Below are 17,502 nucleotides of genomic sequence, written 5' to 3'. Positions count from 1 at the left end.
TGAATGGTAATTTACTTTTTTTTTTTTTTTTTTTTTTTTAAACATTCCTGTTCTTTATGTGCACAATTAATCATTGAAATTTTAAATCAAATCTATCAAAATGTAATAACCTTCCCACTTCAGAAACAACTTTACTTGGTGGCTGACAATTTTTCGTAATGCCCACTTTCACAATCTGATCCTGTCCTACATTTTGTAATTGTTAAATATCCTATTTTACCATATCATGGAAGTAATGCACCATATCATGGAAGTAAAATGTTTTGCAAATATCTTTTCACTCTGATATTTACAAAATCATTTTACAGATTCATTGTCTTCATAAAAAAACTATTCAAATAATAAGTATTATTTTGTTGCGTAATGCAAGTGTTGTAGAAGTATGGGGAAATTACTGTAGCAATTAAAAGCAGGAACCCCCAGGGCTCTATTAGAAATTTGTCTAGCTTCAATCTTGGTTTGACTTTGGCAGGGAATCAGGGACAAAAACAACCTAAACAATGTAGCATAAAACAGGCTTTTAAAATTCTAACTTTGCTCTGGGTTATAACATCAGATCTCCAGACTATCAGGTCAGAAAGGCCCACTTCTTGAGAAAACCTGCAGTGCAGTACATTTGCCACAACCCTTGTGTGACTTTTCAGTCCATATAAGCATCTCTCTTATTATTAAGGTAGTGGCATTTTCCCATTCAAAGTGACTTACAGCACACTAATTACAAGCACAATCATCCTGGAGAAACCTGGAGTGTCTTTCTCAATGGTGATAAAGCAGAACTGGGATCTCGGTAACTTTGCTATTTCACGGTCACCTCTACATTAGATTGAACACCTTTGACAACCCGTCATAATAAAAAGTCCCATTATGGCCTTTTCTAGCAGGGCAGATGGGATGGGAACATACTGCGAACAAATAAAAAAGACCATTGACCATCTGTAGGGTGATGTGCACATATTTTTCTGGGTCAGAAGTAAAGAAGATCTGATTTCTCTCAGTGGAAGATACAGAACAACTATCTCCCTCATGGAAAAAGCTACAGTACAACTAAAGGATGGACTGAGGAAACAGTCTTTTCCTGTTGTTAAATCAGACCTTCCTTAATCACACTTTCTTTTGATGCATTGTTTCAGTGCTCACACTGGTTCTTATTTAGCTTTTTGCATTACATCCTATTTTAAAGAACAGAAAATAATAATTGTATTTTCAGATACATTTATGCATGCGCTACAAGCATACAAGCAATGAATGCATTAATAATTACAGAAAAGAGCAGAAAATGGAACACTAATGGCTTTTCATCTACAAAAATCATGGATCCATGCAAAACACAGTATGATGTTCCTTTACATCAGGCTAGTTTGCGTCTACACATTTGCACATAATTAGTAAGATCTATTTAATATATTTTACAATGTCTAAAATCAGATCTTTACATATTTTCCTTAAAAATCAGCCCAGGAAATGCAAAAAAGCCTCTAAGTTGTACACATCTTATATTTTAAAGTTTAAAACCAGAATTCTTCATATTTTCATTAAAAATCAGCACAGAAAATGTTAAATTGTAATAAAGGTCTAAACATTTCTACATAATTAGTATAATCTGCTTCATTTAACACATTTTACCATGTTTAAAACCAGAATTCTAAATATTTTCCCTAAAAATTAGGACAGAAAAAAAAAAGTCTTTCCGTTGAGGCCTGATCATAAGGCACTATAACTCAGAAGCAGAACACGAGGACCAGAAGTCTTGGTTTATTTTTGACCGTGTTCTTTGAAATGAACCATGCTACATTATAGCTGCCCTGCAGAGATCCATCTTTGAAGTCTTTAGCGTGTGAGGAGTCATGGGAAAATCCCTCCGAAGTCCGCAGAGGGCCCAGTCCGCTTGCAGGCCTCCAGCAGCAGCTCTTTCCCTGTAGTTGTGACGACTTCCTCCTGGGAATCGACAGATCTTGACATTATTCAGTGTACTGTGCATTCTAATAGAACGAGTACAAGATTTGACGTCTGATTTCTGATACACAAAAGGCCGAAAATCAGCTTATGCTAAAAGAGAGCATGCTATGTGTCATTTGATCTATTTTACATATTCAAACACGTGTCAAATGTGACCTGAAATAGTTTCCAGCGCTGCGTTTTTATTCAATCGGTGATTGTCATTGAATTTTTCTATCTGAGCTAAACCTGCTGTAATTTTCATATATATGTAGACAGATTCTCTACAGTGTTTTTTTTAATTTATTTTTTACCATATTGCAGAGGTGTGAAGCGGGAATGCTTGTTGACAGTTGTACAACGTCGCTTGCATTTGCATGTAACTAATGTCAGAGATTTCACAGCTTGTGACTCCAACTTTGACAGCATTCCAGACAGAGAAATGCATATCCATGGTTACACAGGCTATGCTGAATGCATATATGGCTTGTGGAGATACCAAGGCAAGCTCTCAGTTATTGAAAGTTGCTTTAGTGCAGATTACATTAGTGTTTGACTCAGGAATCAGCACTGACTCCTCATCCATTCCTCAAATGTTGTGATGTTACAGCACTTTTAGAGATTCAGAGATTTTAAAAGTGACCACACTTTAATCCTGCACATGCTGTCATGTATCTGGGCATCATCAGGGCTTCTCCACAGTAAAAACATTCTTCTGGAGAATGATGAAAACTTACATCTGAAGCTACAAGCAATAAATGGCTGCACAGAAAGAAATTGTTAATTTCCAAACTGCTGAAGGCATAGCCCACTGGCAAAGGCAGTGCCATCATTTATTTACTCCAAAATACATGTCCAAAACATAATTATGTTTTTCATCGCCGGCAAATGATAAGACGGTGTGCAAGTTTGTTTAATTTGATTGTAACTAACAAATGGCTTCAAGTCATTTCGGGTCAGATATAATGTAGATTCAGTTTGAATGAATTTTTAAAAACATACATGCGCAAGAAAAAGGTAGAATGATATAGTCAATTGTTTCTATTATTGGCATAATTACCCAAATCTAAAACATATAGAAATGATTAGAAGAACAAAAATTATGCACTTCGTATTTAATTGTATTTAATAATGACTAGATTACACATTTAATAGATTGAAAAAACATAAAAACATTTGTAATTGGTTTCTCTATTTTGACCAGCAGGTGTCGTCAGGGTGGGGTTTTCAAGAGCTTCGAAAAAGTGATTTTTTTTTTTTTGCGAAGCAAGTGGTTGAGTTAGCTTGACCGATTCATGAAAAACGAACAGACTCAAAATAATTCAAGAATCATTGCAAGTTGTGATTCTAATAAAACGACAGACAAAATGGGACACACTGAAATATTATGTTTCTCAGGTCAGTATGCGACAGTATCCATCGTTAGATAAAGATTTGTTAGTTTGCCGAACAAACTGTGCCCCTTCAGACCTTAGCATGAGCCCCAGTTTGTTCGACACTAAAATGATTTGATAAATCAATGCCATCTAAAAGACTATGAAGTGCACTATGAATTTACTTTGACTTATGGGTTTACCGGCCTTGTATGGGGTCATGCTTTTGTTGTACTTTGACTTTTTTGAAGCTTGACATTCCTTGACCCTCATCTGGCCAATTTCATTGAATGGAAAAAATCAGTCTGAACATGCACTGCAGAAGAAAGTCATATGGGCTTAAAAGTTGGAACAACATGATGGTGGGTAAATGATCACAGAATTTTCCGTTTTTGGTCTCAAAAAGTACAGAGGAGAGAATGGTAGTAGGAAATAATGTGAAAAAGGCACAAACTTGTGCCACCTGCATGAAAATCAACATTAACCCTATTTTCTAAATATATGTTACTGGCCTTATAGTGAATGATTCACATCAACTCTTTTAAATGTATTTTGGTTGGTGTAGAGAAATGTTTTTATCTTTTGCATTCTTGAGGTAAAAATCCTTTTACCCATATGTTACACACTATTCTGCTCTCTTACTTTGTGGAAGTCAATGAGGTCAGCAAGGGTGGCATGCCGGTTTTGGTCCACACCCAGAAAGCTGTAATAGTCCCCAGAAGCATCGATAAGGAAATGCTTGAAACCACTGGCTGTGCGATAGGACAGTGTGTAGCCCCATATCATCTCACTGACCCGTACCAAGAAAGAGCTCTCAGCAGCATTCATAAGCAGTGTCTCTGAGTCGTCTCGAGAGATGATACCTTCAGCATAGAAATCACAGTAAACTGTCAGTGGAGACAGTTATGTTTTTTTGTTATTATGTGCACACTAATTCAAACTCCCTAAAACACAATTTTTTGTTGATATTAACTGAGGCACCTCACAAAGCCTGGCCTGTTTACCCTTGTGAAAAGGGCAAACAGGCCAGACACTTAATTGTATGTTATTTGCAATTAAATTAAAATGTAGTAGTTTAGTTTAAATTTATGCAATTTCATAATTGTCCTTGAAATATCGTTACAGTTGAATGTATTGACATTTAATATGGTAAACTAAAATTTTATGTTATTTCTATTGAAACGTGTATGTCATGTGCTTAAATATATTTGTGTTTACACATTTGTGATGACGAAGTTGTAATTTAGTGTTTAAAATATATTTACTTTAAATGTAATACTGAATAACACACGACAGCTCTAATCAAGTATGTGCCTTACTATGTTAGAAGTAGTAGTTTGATGTTAACACATCAAAATAAGTGTACGTCTTTGAAGCACGAAACAAGATTATTAAAACGTAATTCAAAAACATTCAATACAGTTAAGCAAACTTCTTTTTCCACAAGGGTAACAAATTAAGAGTAGTTGTGTAGGTATTTCAGGTAGCATTTTTTTCCATTGTAATCTTGTTATCTCTGTAATGGAGTCATCAGGTGCCAGAAAGAAAGTGGTATAGTATGTTTTTCCATGTATCTCTACCAGCAGTGTTGGTGTAAATCTACACCGTAGCTTGTGTATGTGTGTCAGTAAGAGCATGAATGAGTGTGCGTCTGTCCTGTTATCTAGATGCATCTATTCAGAATCACACAGACTGATGTGCGGCCCACATTCCGTTGGAATTTCCGACACTCACAAGCCTATTAATAATTTTATCAAGTCATTTAAGCAGGAGTCACACACTGTAACCCATTCTAACATGACAAAGCTGCAAGACTCACGCCAGTAATTAGCCTAGCAAAGCCTTTGAATTATTGAGCACTCCCCTTCAATTTCTCTCTAATGTCTGTCCGTGTACAAGTAGATGCAGACACACACACCACTGCTCTCCATCTGTTGTTTGGCTAGTTTCTGGTTTCAAAACAAGGGCTGCATATTCCACACTCCATTTCTCTCTCCTTGTGGATCTGGGTGACAGTGTGTACAAGAGGGTAAAAGGGCAGAGCTGGGCACAAGGGCACAAATGTCTGGGTTGCTAAAACTACTCATGTTTTCCACTTGCTTATGGGACAGTAGTCATCAGCCACATTCTGCAATTAATGCTGACATTGGCAAGCTATTCATGTTGCACACAATTTAACAGGTGATCATGGATTTTAATGTATCGTATTAGATAACAGGAGACACCAGAGAGATCATTAAGAAACCTTACCGTGGAACCACGGCGCGATAGCATTGCCATTCCGTTCATATCCTGCTTGTTTTGGTTTCTGCTCTTCAGTGAACCAAAGAATAAGCATTTCCCTGGAACTGGGCCGTGGTGTTCGCACCCATGCAGGGCTAATGGGAAAGAAAAGCACTAATTTACAGAATTACACAGTTCTTGATCTGGTGCATAATCCTATTGAAAATATCAGACTAAGATGGTTTGGTGGTCTTAGATGGTCTCCCAACTTGGTCAAAAAGCCTTGGTTTGCCTATATTAGAGCATGTAAGGCCGGGAGAGCAGCTGAACCAAATGAACACAGGCTTGGCCAGTCTGGGAGACCAGCTTAAACCAGCTAAGACCTACAAACCACCTTAGGCTGGTCTAAAGCATTTCTTCAGGAATTGCTGTGCATGTTATATTTGAACCATCAGTTGTTGTGTATATTAGAGCATTATAAAATTTCAATATCAGTTGATTGTATGTATTAATAACATTGTTAAATGTAATTAAATGTTATTTTAGCAAATAAAAAAAAATAATAAATTTTAATGCTGTACATTATAATTTTGTGATGCCTAAATGAACTTGTAGTGTTTTAAACAAATGATTTTACCTTTTGTGTTTTATTAACAAAATGCAATACCTTAAATGCAATGTGGGTCACTTTGATCTATATTCAGTGTCACATACTATAAGTTAAGTTAAAACTTTATTAATCCCTCAAGGGGCAATTAAAGTAAGGCAGTAGCATCATATAACAAACATATCACATATACAATGCAAAAAAATAATACTATTATTTCTATACAGAATGGTTACCTGTCCATTAGTGGTTGTGTTGCAGTTGTACTATGTCTGCGGCTTTGTCTGCGCCGGTACAGAGGAGGTTCTGCACGTTGAAGGCCGGGCCTGGGACGGGCTTCATTGCTGGGAACAGGACTAACAGATGGTTCAGTGAAAGTACTGTGGCTCCAGTGGGATTGTTTCTGAAAGTGGCCACTCAGGCCAGCAACGTGGCCTTTCTCTATAGCCCGTAGTGACTGACGCTTATACTCATCTCTAGCCCAATGAGCCTTTCTTGTCATCTCCTCATCAGCTGCTTTGGAGCGACATACTAAAAAGAAAGTAGAAAGAATAAATGGTCGAATGGAGAAAAAGTGATAAGAAAGGATAGTTTGCATGCAACCTTGCTGGAAAATCCTTCTTATATAACTTACATAATCCTTATAAAAGCTTATATAACTGTGGTAAGTGTGTTTTGGAACATGGTAGCTGGTTTCTAGCTATAAGCTAGTCTGTCTTTGTTGCAACAAACTAGTTGCTATACAGTTGTATACCAGGTAGAACATTGACTAGTTATAACCATCTCTCTCTCTCTTTCTAAACATGGTGACTGGTATTTATCAGAAGAACATTTAAATCCAGAGAAATAAGCAATTTTAACTAGTGACACGGACCGTGTCCATAGTGTCATCGTGTCGCCTGCCAATGACGTCATAACCGGTTTTGTTTTGTAGAAAACATGGAAACACCAAAGACGCTTTAATATGTTGTGTGTTTTATTAGACCGGTGACGACCGCACAGAGTAGCATTATAACAGAACTTTCAAATGTATCTAGTATGATAAAACAGTGCTGCTTTATTTCCCCACATACGCACGACCGGAAGGAGCGGAAGCGGTCGACTGTGGCATAGTAAAAGCTCCGCTGCTTTCGAGCCGTGTGTCACGCTCGTTCAGTGGCCTCGTTTCGCTTCGATGGCTTTCAGCCTCACCCTGCTTCATTCTACTACGTTAATAAATCATTAGCTCATCCATGAACATGATTTCTGCCCGAGTCCCGTCGGATTGCATCGGCTGTGGGGATGAAGACCACAACTCCCATGATTCCACACTCAGTCACAGCATCATCAAACTACGCCTTTGTCTATTTGTTTATTTTGAATATGCGCCCTCTAGCGGCGAAAATGACATATTGTGCCTTAAAGAAGAGACATACATACATAAACAGAAGAAGATGAAAATGTATATGAAGAAATAAAATCTTCACTCACATTGTTCCTCCCACTCTTTGTCACGTTGTTCACTTTTTTTTTGTTCTTGCTCAAGGGACATATATAGCTCCTTCGCTCTTTTTTCCTCTGCACGTCGGATCTCCTCTTCTTCCCTCTGCCTCTCCTCTTCCTCTTGTTTCTGTGTGAGTGTAACACATTTTTTTTTGTGACAGAGAGAGAGAGAGTGTTGACAAATCATATGCACCTCAGTCCTTACTTAGCCTCAGTATGTTGCTCTAACTCTTGCAGCACTAATGAATTAGCACCAGTGGCTCATTAGCTCTGCTGAAATGGAAATCATTTGGTTGAATAATTAATCCTCTAGGACACTAACATGTAGCAGCATGGTTGTTTGAGATACTTAAGCCGTGTAATTATTGGCATAAGGTAATTACCAATGAGGCATTATCTGAAAACTAGACCACTAGAGTCCAAAAAGATGAGTGCAGTTGAGGTCATGACAGTAGCTACGGAAAATATTGTTCATTCTGCTTTGTATGGAGATCTTTTTTCTTTGAGTTTGCTGACATAGTTGCTCTATATTGAAGTGTCTCCTCGCATAACTGAAGCACATCTAACTAAAACAACTTTTGAGAGACCCCACCATTTTCTTTTCACTCTTCTCCTTAGTTTGTGCCTCGACAGTCTTTTTAAAGATTTCTTAAGGAGTATTGTGAGAGAAACACTTCAAAGTTTAATGACTCAGCACTTTCCAGTAAGAGGGAAGATATGTGGGCTGTGATAAATGAGCTCTTTAATATTTGACAAGTTTCTTTAGAAGGTCTCATTACCAGGCCGCAAATAATGGCTAACCATCAAGGCCTCTTTGGGAAACTGCAGTGAATATTGAAAAACGGTCGTGCCGCCACCCTTGTCTGCCCCGAATCCTCCTACGTTCTGCCATTTTCTTTTTCTTCCTCTTTGAAAAGATAATGCCATCAGCACAATTTCTGAATAACTAATCTTGCAGCATTGGAGATGCCTTTAGGATCTTATCTCCTCTTCAAGATTAATTGGCGTCTGCCCTCATTTTCCTACAGTCAAACAAATTCTCATACTAAAAAGCTGACATGTTTTTGACTTGCCAAAGTACCATGCATCTACATTTTGGGTCAATGACATCATTTAAAAAATGCATTAAAATACAAATTCACATATACAGTACAATGGCATGTTTTTTTTTTTTTAAATAAAGTTTGATATTTTTTGGAAGGTATAAATTACAAACGCGTGATTCAACAAAACTACTCAACAGTATGCGGTCAACAGGACGTTATGTCATAGAGAGGACTCATGACATATCAGGGAATTGAACTATTATTATGACAAGGCAACTTAGTTCAGTTTGTAAAATGTCATGTCATGTGACTCCTCAAAAACGTATGATATTTATGAATTAAGAATTCATGATATTTGTAAAAAACACTTATTCCCTTAAATATATTGTAAAACATTATTAAAAGTCCAAGATGTGTTTCTTCACATGTAGATCTAAGGAAATGTTATTGTATATAATGCATATTAGTTTCTTACATTTGCATATAAGTTTAGTATAAAAGCTTTTTGAAACTAACATGAATACACAAGTCAATTTTTTAAGAGCTTGAAATGCGTTTCAAAGCAAGTTTTTATAAGATTACTCCTTTTCATTTTCCTGTGTGCTCTTATTTGTCATTGACCCTTTTACACTTTAACATGACTTCTACTTTTTACAACATCAACCAAAAACAGCTCCAGCTCTGTATAATACATTTCCTGTTTTATTTAGCCTCAAACCGGGAAGCAACTAAGACTAACATGACAAAACAAAAGTACATAGACTATTTTGGAGAACTAAAAAAGCACTCAGCCCTAGTTTTTGTCGTTGCTGCAGCATGTTGCCCTCCTGTTGGTTTCAGATTGAGTATTGATTGCATGGTTGTTCTCCTCATTGTTCCCTGTCCTTCAAAGGGAGGTAGAGAGAATCGAAGTACAGAGGGCCCACCTCCACATACTGCCGCCGTTCCACACACTTACCTAAATCATTTACAGAGAGTTTGGTGGAAAACAGCATCCACCAAACGAATGTTAGGCCCTAAAGGTGGACATCATTGCAGGTAATTGATCACTTGGATTGTTTTGTGACTCCCACTTCTAAGTTAGTCCTCCGACTTTCTAGCAGATTGTTCGGATCCTGGCAAACATTTTTGTCTTGCTGAGGCCAATTAGTGCATTCTCATTTTGCAGCAGATTTAGAAGTTTGAGGGGTTTGTTGATCAATCACCTTTAGTTTCTCCTGTATACGTTCCTCCTCCTGTTTGGCTGCCTTCCTGTCCTCAGCTTCTTCCTTCCATTTTCCTGCAACTAAGCGTGCTTTTTCCTTTGTGATGGCATCTCTGAACTTTTGCTTTATTTCTTCTTCTTTCTTCCGCCTTGGAAAACGGCAAAAAATAAAGGTGGAAAATCTTTTAATAAACCAGGATTTGACGTCAGTGTATTTTTTGTTGTTTCCTTAGGCATATTTGGAAAAATTACATGATTTTTCTGTATGAACAAAATAAATCTTATATTTCTATGTGGCACCCTGAAGCATGACACTAAATTGCTAAATCTGTACAGCAAAATATTTCATATTTTATGTTTTTATTATGGAAATGAAACAAGTTTGTAATCTAGTCAGTTGATACAGATAGACATCATGGATTTGGCGTTCAGCTCACAATCCTCACCACAGCTCCTGGGCTTCTAGCTGAGCCTGTCGCCTGGCTCTCTCCTCCATCAGCTCTTTGACAATCATCTCGTATGGTTTGTCTCCGGGAAAGTCCCCCATTACCCAGACCCACACCTCACCATCTCTACCCTGCAGCCACTGAACACTCTTTCTTTTTTCTGGAGAGAGTGATAAAGGCAGTTGTGAAAACCAGATTAGATGATATTTTTAAAGGGATAGTGCACCCAAAAATGTAAATTGTCATCATTCACTCACCCTCATGTCATTCCAAAGCCATAAGACTTATGTTCATTTTTTGAAACACACATGAATATATTTTAATATCATTTTTGTCCATCCATTAAAAGTACATGCAACCAAAAGTCTGACTCATCCATGACCCATGTTTAGCATGAAGTATTTGATGAGCTCAGTGTATTGATCGGTTTATATATAAATAAAAGCCTAAATTAAATCTGTTTATCATATAAACAATCATGTCTCTTTAGATAACCTGGATTAAAATACTTGATACATTTACAATACTAACTAGTCTTCTACCACGCCTAACTAGTCTTCTACCACGTCTGTCACCGATGGAGTTTTGGTTCCTTACCGCTGTCGCCTCTGGCTTGCTTAGTTGGGGACACTTCATTTCCAGCGATACCGTTGACTTGATTGCAAAGATACTATTTAAACTGAGCTGGATGTTGACATCACTGAATTCAATGATGAACTGTCTTTAACTGAAAAATTTGTGTTTACTATTGTCATTTTGCATTATTGACACACTATTTTCCTAATTAATGCTGTTCAGTTGCTTTGACACAATCTGTATTGTTAAAAGCGCTATATAAATAAAGGTGACTTGACTTGACTTGACTTGACAATATGATTTTATAGTTTTTAATGCGTCAAAGTTTTGGTTGTATAGTCTTTCAATGGATGGACAAAAATAATGAGAAAATATTAAAAATATCTTCATTTGTGTTCTGAAGATGAATGAAAGTCTTATGGGTTTTGAAACAACATGAGGGTGAGGAATTGACAACAGGATTTAAATTTTTGGGTGAATTAACTCTTTACCTAAAGAGTATTTAAACAGTAATTTTGAGCTGTGTACTGCCTACAAAGGGACCATCCTAAACATCATGAAACTTCAGAAGTGACAGACAAAACTATTGGCTTAAAGGGATAGTTCACTCAAAATTACTATTCTGTCATCATTTACTCACCCTTTTTCCAAACCTGTATGAATTTATTTCTTATGTTGAACATAAAAGAAGAAATTTTGAAGAATGTGGGTTTGCAGACAGTTGCTGGTCCCCATTGATTTCCATAGTATGAAAAAAAAAGAAGTCAGTGGGGACCAGCTGCTGTTTGGTGAACTATCCCGTTAAATCGTGACGTATTGAATATTGTTTTTGCGTCCAAACCTCTACTCTGATTCAGCTGAGAATACTATCTCAAGAGCCCTTTATGAGCACTATTCATTTATAGCACACATTTAAGCTAAGCCAATTTTAATGATTAATTAAAAATGAATTGGTGTCTGGCCAACTAAGATTTTAGTATGGATATAAAGGTTAGGATCATGATTTTGTTGTTTGCTCTTGGGATCTAATAGGCCAATTTCACGAGAATCGTAAATTACGTCACTACTGGGCAAAGTTAGTTCCGCCATGGGTCGTACGCTATATGCTCTTTTCTTAAATGTCGCTTCTTACCTTTTCTGCTTTGACTGTTTTTCAAGCTGCTGTTATATAATCTACAAATAAATTAGTTAGTACTTGCGTGCTCAAATTTACCGGTGGGTTTTAATTCACCAAGTGTCGCGTCATTAACAGAAATGCGTACCCATTCAATAATTCCCTGCTTGTATATCATCATATGATGTACACTTTACTATATATATATATATATATATATATGTGTGTGTGTGTGTGTGTGTGTGTGTGATTTGTTTGGACCACCTTTAGCTTTGAATATGATAAATAAATAAATGCATAAAATACAAGGTACGTATTCCGACATGGTTGTTTTAGAAATAAAAACGCACTGCATTCGTTAGGGTTACAACAATTGATGCCAAAAATACAACATGCCAGAAACATGATCCAGTTCTAGACTCAAGCTTTTCCTTATTTAAATCTATATATGATGTCTTGGTTTCGCCATTCTGTGCTGTCGGGATTACATAATATTGTCGTGAGTTTAGCATGCTTGAAATAATTAGCCTAAATATCACAACATTATATTTAAGCATATATCAAAACTAATCCTGATTGATTAAAATGATTAAACTAAGCCATTTATGTCCAAGACCACATTGTATACAATATACATTATTCACAATCTTTGCATTAATCTACAGTAAGCAGATCATTGACTATGAAATGTGCAACACCAACAATAAATACTACTACTAATAGGTTTTATATTACTGTGCATATTTATAGATTTTAAGATGATGGCAACAGGAGCATATGTGAGTGAATGAGATGAAATATCATTAAGAGATGACAGAAGTGTTGGCGTTTATGATAGATATGTCCATAAACATATATGAGTCCAGGGTGCAAGTGGTCTGGCTTCTCAGTATGTATCAGCGGTTCAGGTCTGTGTGAGAAGGGAGCTGCTAGCCGATGATTTCCCCAGCACATTGCGAAAAGCGCTGAGTGTGATAATGCACAGCCACACCAAAACAAACACGGAAAATTATATAATCAAGTTAAGCATCATTTAGAATACGTTCTTAAATGTTGCTCTTAATTATAACTTTGTAGTCTTGGCAATAAATGACCAAGACAATTCAAACATTTTCATAATATTTAAATCACGAACTGGTTCTTGTTAGGCTCAGCCATCGCTGTTACCAGCGTGGGTCAATCCAGAAGCCAAAAACCCGGAAGTGTGAAATTGGCCTAGAGAGCTTGGACCCAGAAATGGAAGACTTAATCTGATTACATGAAGGCCTAGGAAAGATAGACTTGCCCACTCACCATTTCTCTCCCTGGTCAGGGGTCTTTTCCAGCCTTCCTCTTGGCTCTCACGCGCCGTCCATCGTCGCACCTGCTCCTGACGTATTTTGTAGAAAAGAATCTGCCTCTGCTCCTCATTTAGTTCAGCCAGAAGCTCTGGATCTACAAACATGTCTCTCAAGATCTGTTGCATCATTCTGGATTGCCAGAATCTCCTCTCCAGGAGCACGCTGGGAGAACTGCCAGATATATTTGGAGCATAATTCTTTGAGTCAAAAAAGGTGAAGAGTTAACTATCATTTCAGCATGCTTGCCTGGAACAGCCTGCAACGTTTTACACCTGTAAGTCATAAGTGAGTCTTCAACAGCAAATGCCCTGAGACAGTAACACAGTTCCCACTTTATTTATATTGACTTTTATGTGTTGGTTTTAGAAAAATTTCTTAGGTAGTTGTGGCAAAACATTTTGCAGGTTGTATACAGAATACAAAGCACAAATATACCATTCAAAAGTTTGGAATCATTATAAATTGTAATAAATTGATACTTTGTTAATCAATGATGCCCTAAATCGATCCAAATTACAGTAAATCCAAGCCAGGTAAATCCATTTATAATGTTATCGATGACTATTTCTATATTAAACAATATTGAGGTTTCATTCAATACCTTATGTAGAACTCAACTTGTTTGTTATGGGCTCATAATAAAGCACTTCACACAGACCTTGTGATCAAACAGTTTCTGGAACAGCTCGCCATCCATACTATTTTATTTCTATTCATTTACCATCCAGTCTTTATGTTCCTTTGCTCATTCTACCCTTTTCTTTTTAATTTGCCAGTGTCAGATGTTGCATTTTCACGAAAAGGCCAATATCTCAGTCTTCCCTAAAGCAGATGAAGCTGGTCTTTGGTGAGTACTGTTCAATGAGGCTGCCAGCTGAGCTCCAGTGAGGGCTCTGTTTCTCAACTAGGGACCCTGATGTGCTTGTACTCTTGTTGTTGTACATCTGGGCCTTCCACTTCTCGCTTCATACTGATTAGATCCAATTTCCTTTCTTCATTCAAGATAGTAGGGTATGTAAGAGCCTTCATCTCTCAAAAGAGAGTATTTTTTTCTATAACTTTAAAGCCCCCACTTAATGATTTAATAATATATAAAATAGTTATTTCATTCAAACATTAATAATTTTTATATTTTTGGTAATTACTTACATTTCTTACATTAGTTAAAGCATTAGGTATAATGAACTAACAACAAACAACAACAATTTACAGCGTTTTCATTGTTCAATTCAACAATGATCAAATTGTATAAATATGTGCAGAAACTTAAAGGGATAGTTAACACAAAAATGAAAATTAGCCCATGATTTACTCACCCTCAAGCCATTCTACATATATATGACTTTATTCTTTCATACGAATCCAACCAGAGTTACTATTAAAAATTGCCCTAGCTCTTACAAGTTGGCAGTTGTTTCTGTTCAACAGTCCAAAAGAAGTCCAATAAAGCGCATCCATGTGACATGTGTAGGGGTATGTGTTGTGTCAGGAACCATGTTGAGGTTAAGAGTGAGGAAGAAGTGATCCAAGGTGTGCAGTGGAGTAACCAGTACATGATCAGTGGAGCAGTGTCGTGTGTAAATAAGGTCCAGTTATTCACTCCCCCCACCGACAATTCCTGCCAGACCTGAGACTTGAACCCACAACCTTCTGGTTACAAGTCCAACTCTCTAACCATTAGTGTGAGGCGTGTGAGGCACTTTGGATGGATGCGCTTTATTGGACTTTTTATTGGACTGTTGAACAGAAACAACCGCCCACTGCCATTATAAAGCTTGGAAGAGCCAGGACAATTATTAATATAACTCCGATTGGATTCGTCTGAAAGAATAAAGTAATATACACCTAGGATGGCTTGAGGGTGAGTAAATCATGGGCTCATTTTAATTTTTGCGTGAAATATCCCTTTAAAAGTAATATTAACAGAACTGTGTTGTACTGTTAGCACATTTTTCTTTCTTTTTCATTTATCTGATCAATTAAATGTTACATTGGTGAATAGAAATATGAGTTCCCTTTCAGTCAGTCACGTTCGACGTTACGTCAGCTCCTCCGGCCGGAGGGCTACTTCGGTTCATGGTCAGGGAGACCTGAGGGTTACGGTGAGAGCTTCCCCGTCGAGTACGTCTCCATGGGCCTCTCATTCCTCAAGCATGTTGCACCACCTGGTGTTTCCGGACGAGTGTGTTGGGTCCTCGGACAGGGCGGGGTCCAGCATCTTGCGACGGGCGTCTTTTTAAAGATGGCTTCCCGCTCGTGCGTTTCTGGATGTGGTCGTTTCCTGGCTTCATCTGATGGTCACGATCGCTGTGTCTCGTGCTTGGGCTTTCAGCACGCTGATGCAGCGCTCGTGGATGAGTGAGGTTATCATTGCGGGAACATGACCATTGCGATGTTGCGGTCCAGATACCTCCTCTGTAAACGGTGGGGTATCCCCCTTGCCATGCCCCATTCTAGCTCCTCCGGCCTCCTTCAGGGAACGAGGGTTACACAAGTAACCTAGACGTTTCCTTCAAATACATACATGATTCCAAACTTGTGAACAGTGGTGTATTTTTAAAGTGTTCATTCCACTGTATCATTTTCATTTTTCAATAACAGAATACAAATATTTTCTCAACATCCTAGTCAAAAAAAAACATGTCTCATGAACTCTTAACAGTTGTTTTCTACACAGAAAATCAATAGCTAGCATTCGTCAGCACTCTGTTGTCTGTTTTCCTAGGTCACTCTTTTTCTGCATTATTCATCTTACTGACCTGCTCTGGCTCCTTCAGATCCCTCTGTGTCCTGCCAGCATGGAGCTTCTCGCTGTGTCATTGAAGAGTTGAGTGCAGCCAGGTGATTGCCGGTGAATGCAGTGGTGCAGTATAGTGTCCCATCAGATCCATGATGAGGGTTTGTGTGGTTGCATCTATGTTGTGACGGGCCTCTGGTGTGCACTGAAGGTCAGAAGTGTCCCACAGGTGAATTAACAAGGGCTGTTGTCAACCTATAATGCAACTGGATCTCTCTCGCTCGCTTGCTTTTGCTCTCTTACCTCGGCACACAAATATAGACACGAGAGAGAGAGAGAGAGAGAGAGATACGGCTAATGTAATTAGAAACCTCTCTGTTGTCCTATCTAGGGTTCATCTGGGTCCATTGCTCTCTTCATTAAGTCTGTCCTCCTGCGGTACACTGCTAATGCCTTTACAAGAGAGACTTTGAATTATTCTTTAAGCTATTTAAGCAAATTTAATGCTGCTAACTATGCTGAGATGACTTGTTTGGCATGAATTATTCATTTGTATCTTCATGTTGCTTATTCCTTAAATTTTCTTTCCTTTTCTATGTAAACTATCACCTTAAACACAGATTGAACAAAGCAAATCCTTGTGACTTTGAGCTTGTATCCGTACATCTGGGGAAAGGACTTAAGGTGTGTTGGTGTATTTGAATAGTATCTTAGTGTTTTAATGTTCTCAGCTGGGCACCACTAACAGTGCATAATTCTCCCTCTCTTTCTCTTTCTCTTTCTCTTTCTCTTTCTCTTTTTCTTTCTCTCTCTGTCCTTTATCTTTCTGTGTCAAGGTTATATTTCCTTTTCAAAAGATCCTTGATTTTTTCCTGTACAGCCTTGATGAATGTTAAGTAGTTGTGCATGTTCATGTAAGTATTTAGATCTGATTTTTTTCAAAATAATAATCTATTTTAATTGTACTTATAAAACATTATAGGCATATTACTAATTTGTTTGTCATGAAACTTTGATTCATATACTGTGAAATTTCTACTTGCATATATACTTTTTCATTTTCCATCTTTATGAATGTTATAAATGCAGACAACTTAAAAACAATACCGATACTTCCTGGCAGGCAAAACTAAAAGTTTGGACTCTCACACTAGTGCTTTCCTCTTCAATACTTCTTAAAAAGTCAATTTATCTCCCAGCAAGCTTAAGCCCCAGGCATCAAGACAGATTGTTTTAGGTCCTTTCTCAGCTGTAATGACACATGAGATATGGACTCGAACTGAATGTGTGGGTGAGTGTGTTACACCATCTGTAGGTTTTATGTGTATGTGTGTGTATCACCAGACGTGAGTGGACGAAATCGATCAAGCGCTACTAGACATGTGGGCCACTGGCACCAGAAGTTCTCAGTACAAGTAA

General features: G+C 37.6%; 1 protein-coding gene across 1 annotated transcript; it reads right to left on the bottom strand.

Moving 5' to 3' along the window:
* Positions 1 to 1,805: 1,805 nt before the first annotated feature.
* LOC107696870 (SH2 domain-containing protein 4B-like) lies at positions 1,806 to 13,474 on the bottom strand. Its single transcript, XM_016497407.1, has 8 exons — positions 13,300 to 13,474; positions 10,317 to 10,476; positions 9,872 to 10,019; positions 7,609 to 7,747; positions 6,375 to 6,669; positions 5,559 to 5,686; positions 3,951 to 4,171; positions 1,806 to 1,935 (listed from the first exon to the last, which is right to left on the bottom strand). Exons 1-8 carry the CDS (start codon positions 13,472 to 13,474, stop codon positions 1,843 to 1,845), a joined length of 1,359 nt encoding a protein of 452 aa, XP_016352893.1. The 3' UTR covers positions 1,806 to 1,842.
* Positions 13,475 to 17,502: the final 4,028 nt, after the last annotated feature.

The sequence above is a fragment of the Sinocyclocheilus anshuiensis genome, unplaced genomic scaffold (assembly GCF_001515605.1).
Source record: "Sinocyclocheilus anshuiensis isolate Anshui unplaced genomic scaffold, SAMN03320099.WGS_v1.1 scaffold1224, whole genome shotgun sequence".
NCBI lineage: Eukaryota > Metazoa > Chordata > Actinopteri > Cypriniformes > Cyprinidae > Sinocyclocheilus > Sinocyclocheilus anshuiensis.
This window is presented reverse-complemented; position numbering and strand designations above follow the sequence as displayed.

What these genes read in the sequence shown, in the direction of transcription:
- LOC107696870 (XM_016497407.1), bottom strand. Translation starts at nt 13,474, where the DNA reads ATGATGCAACAGATCTTGAGAGACATGTTTGTAGATCCAGAGCTTCTG. An exon ending in CTAGAAGCCCAGGAGCTGTG is followed by an intron (nt 10,020 to 10,316) that starts GTGAGGATTGTG and finishes CCGTTTTCCAAG; the next exon opens with GCGGAAGAAAGAAGAAGAAA. An exon ending in GTATACAGGAGAAACTAAAG is followed by an intron (nt 7,748 to 9,871) that starts GTGATTGATCAA and finishes ACACTCACACAG; the next exon opens with AAACAAGAGGAAGAGGAGAG.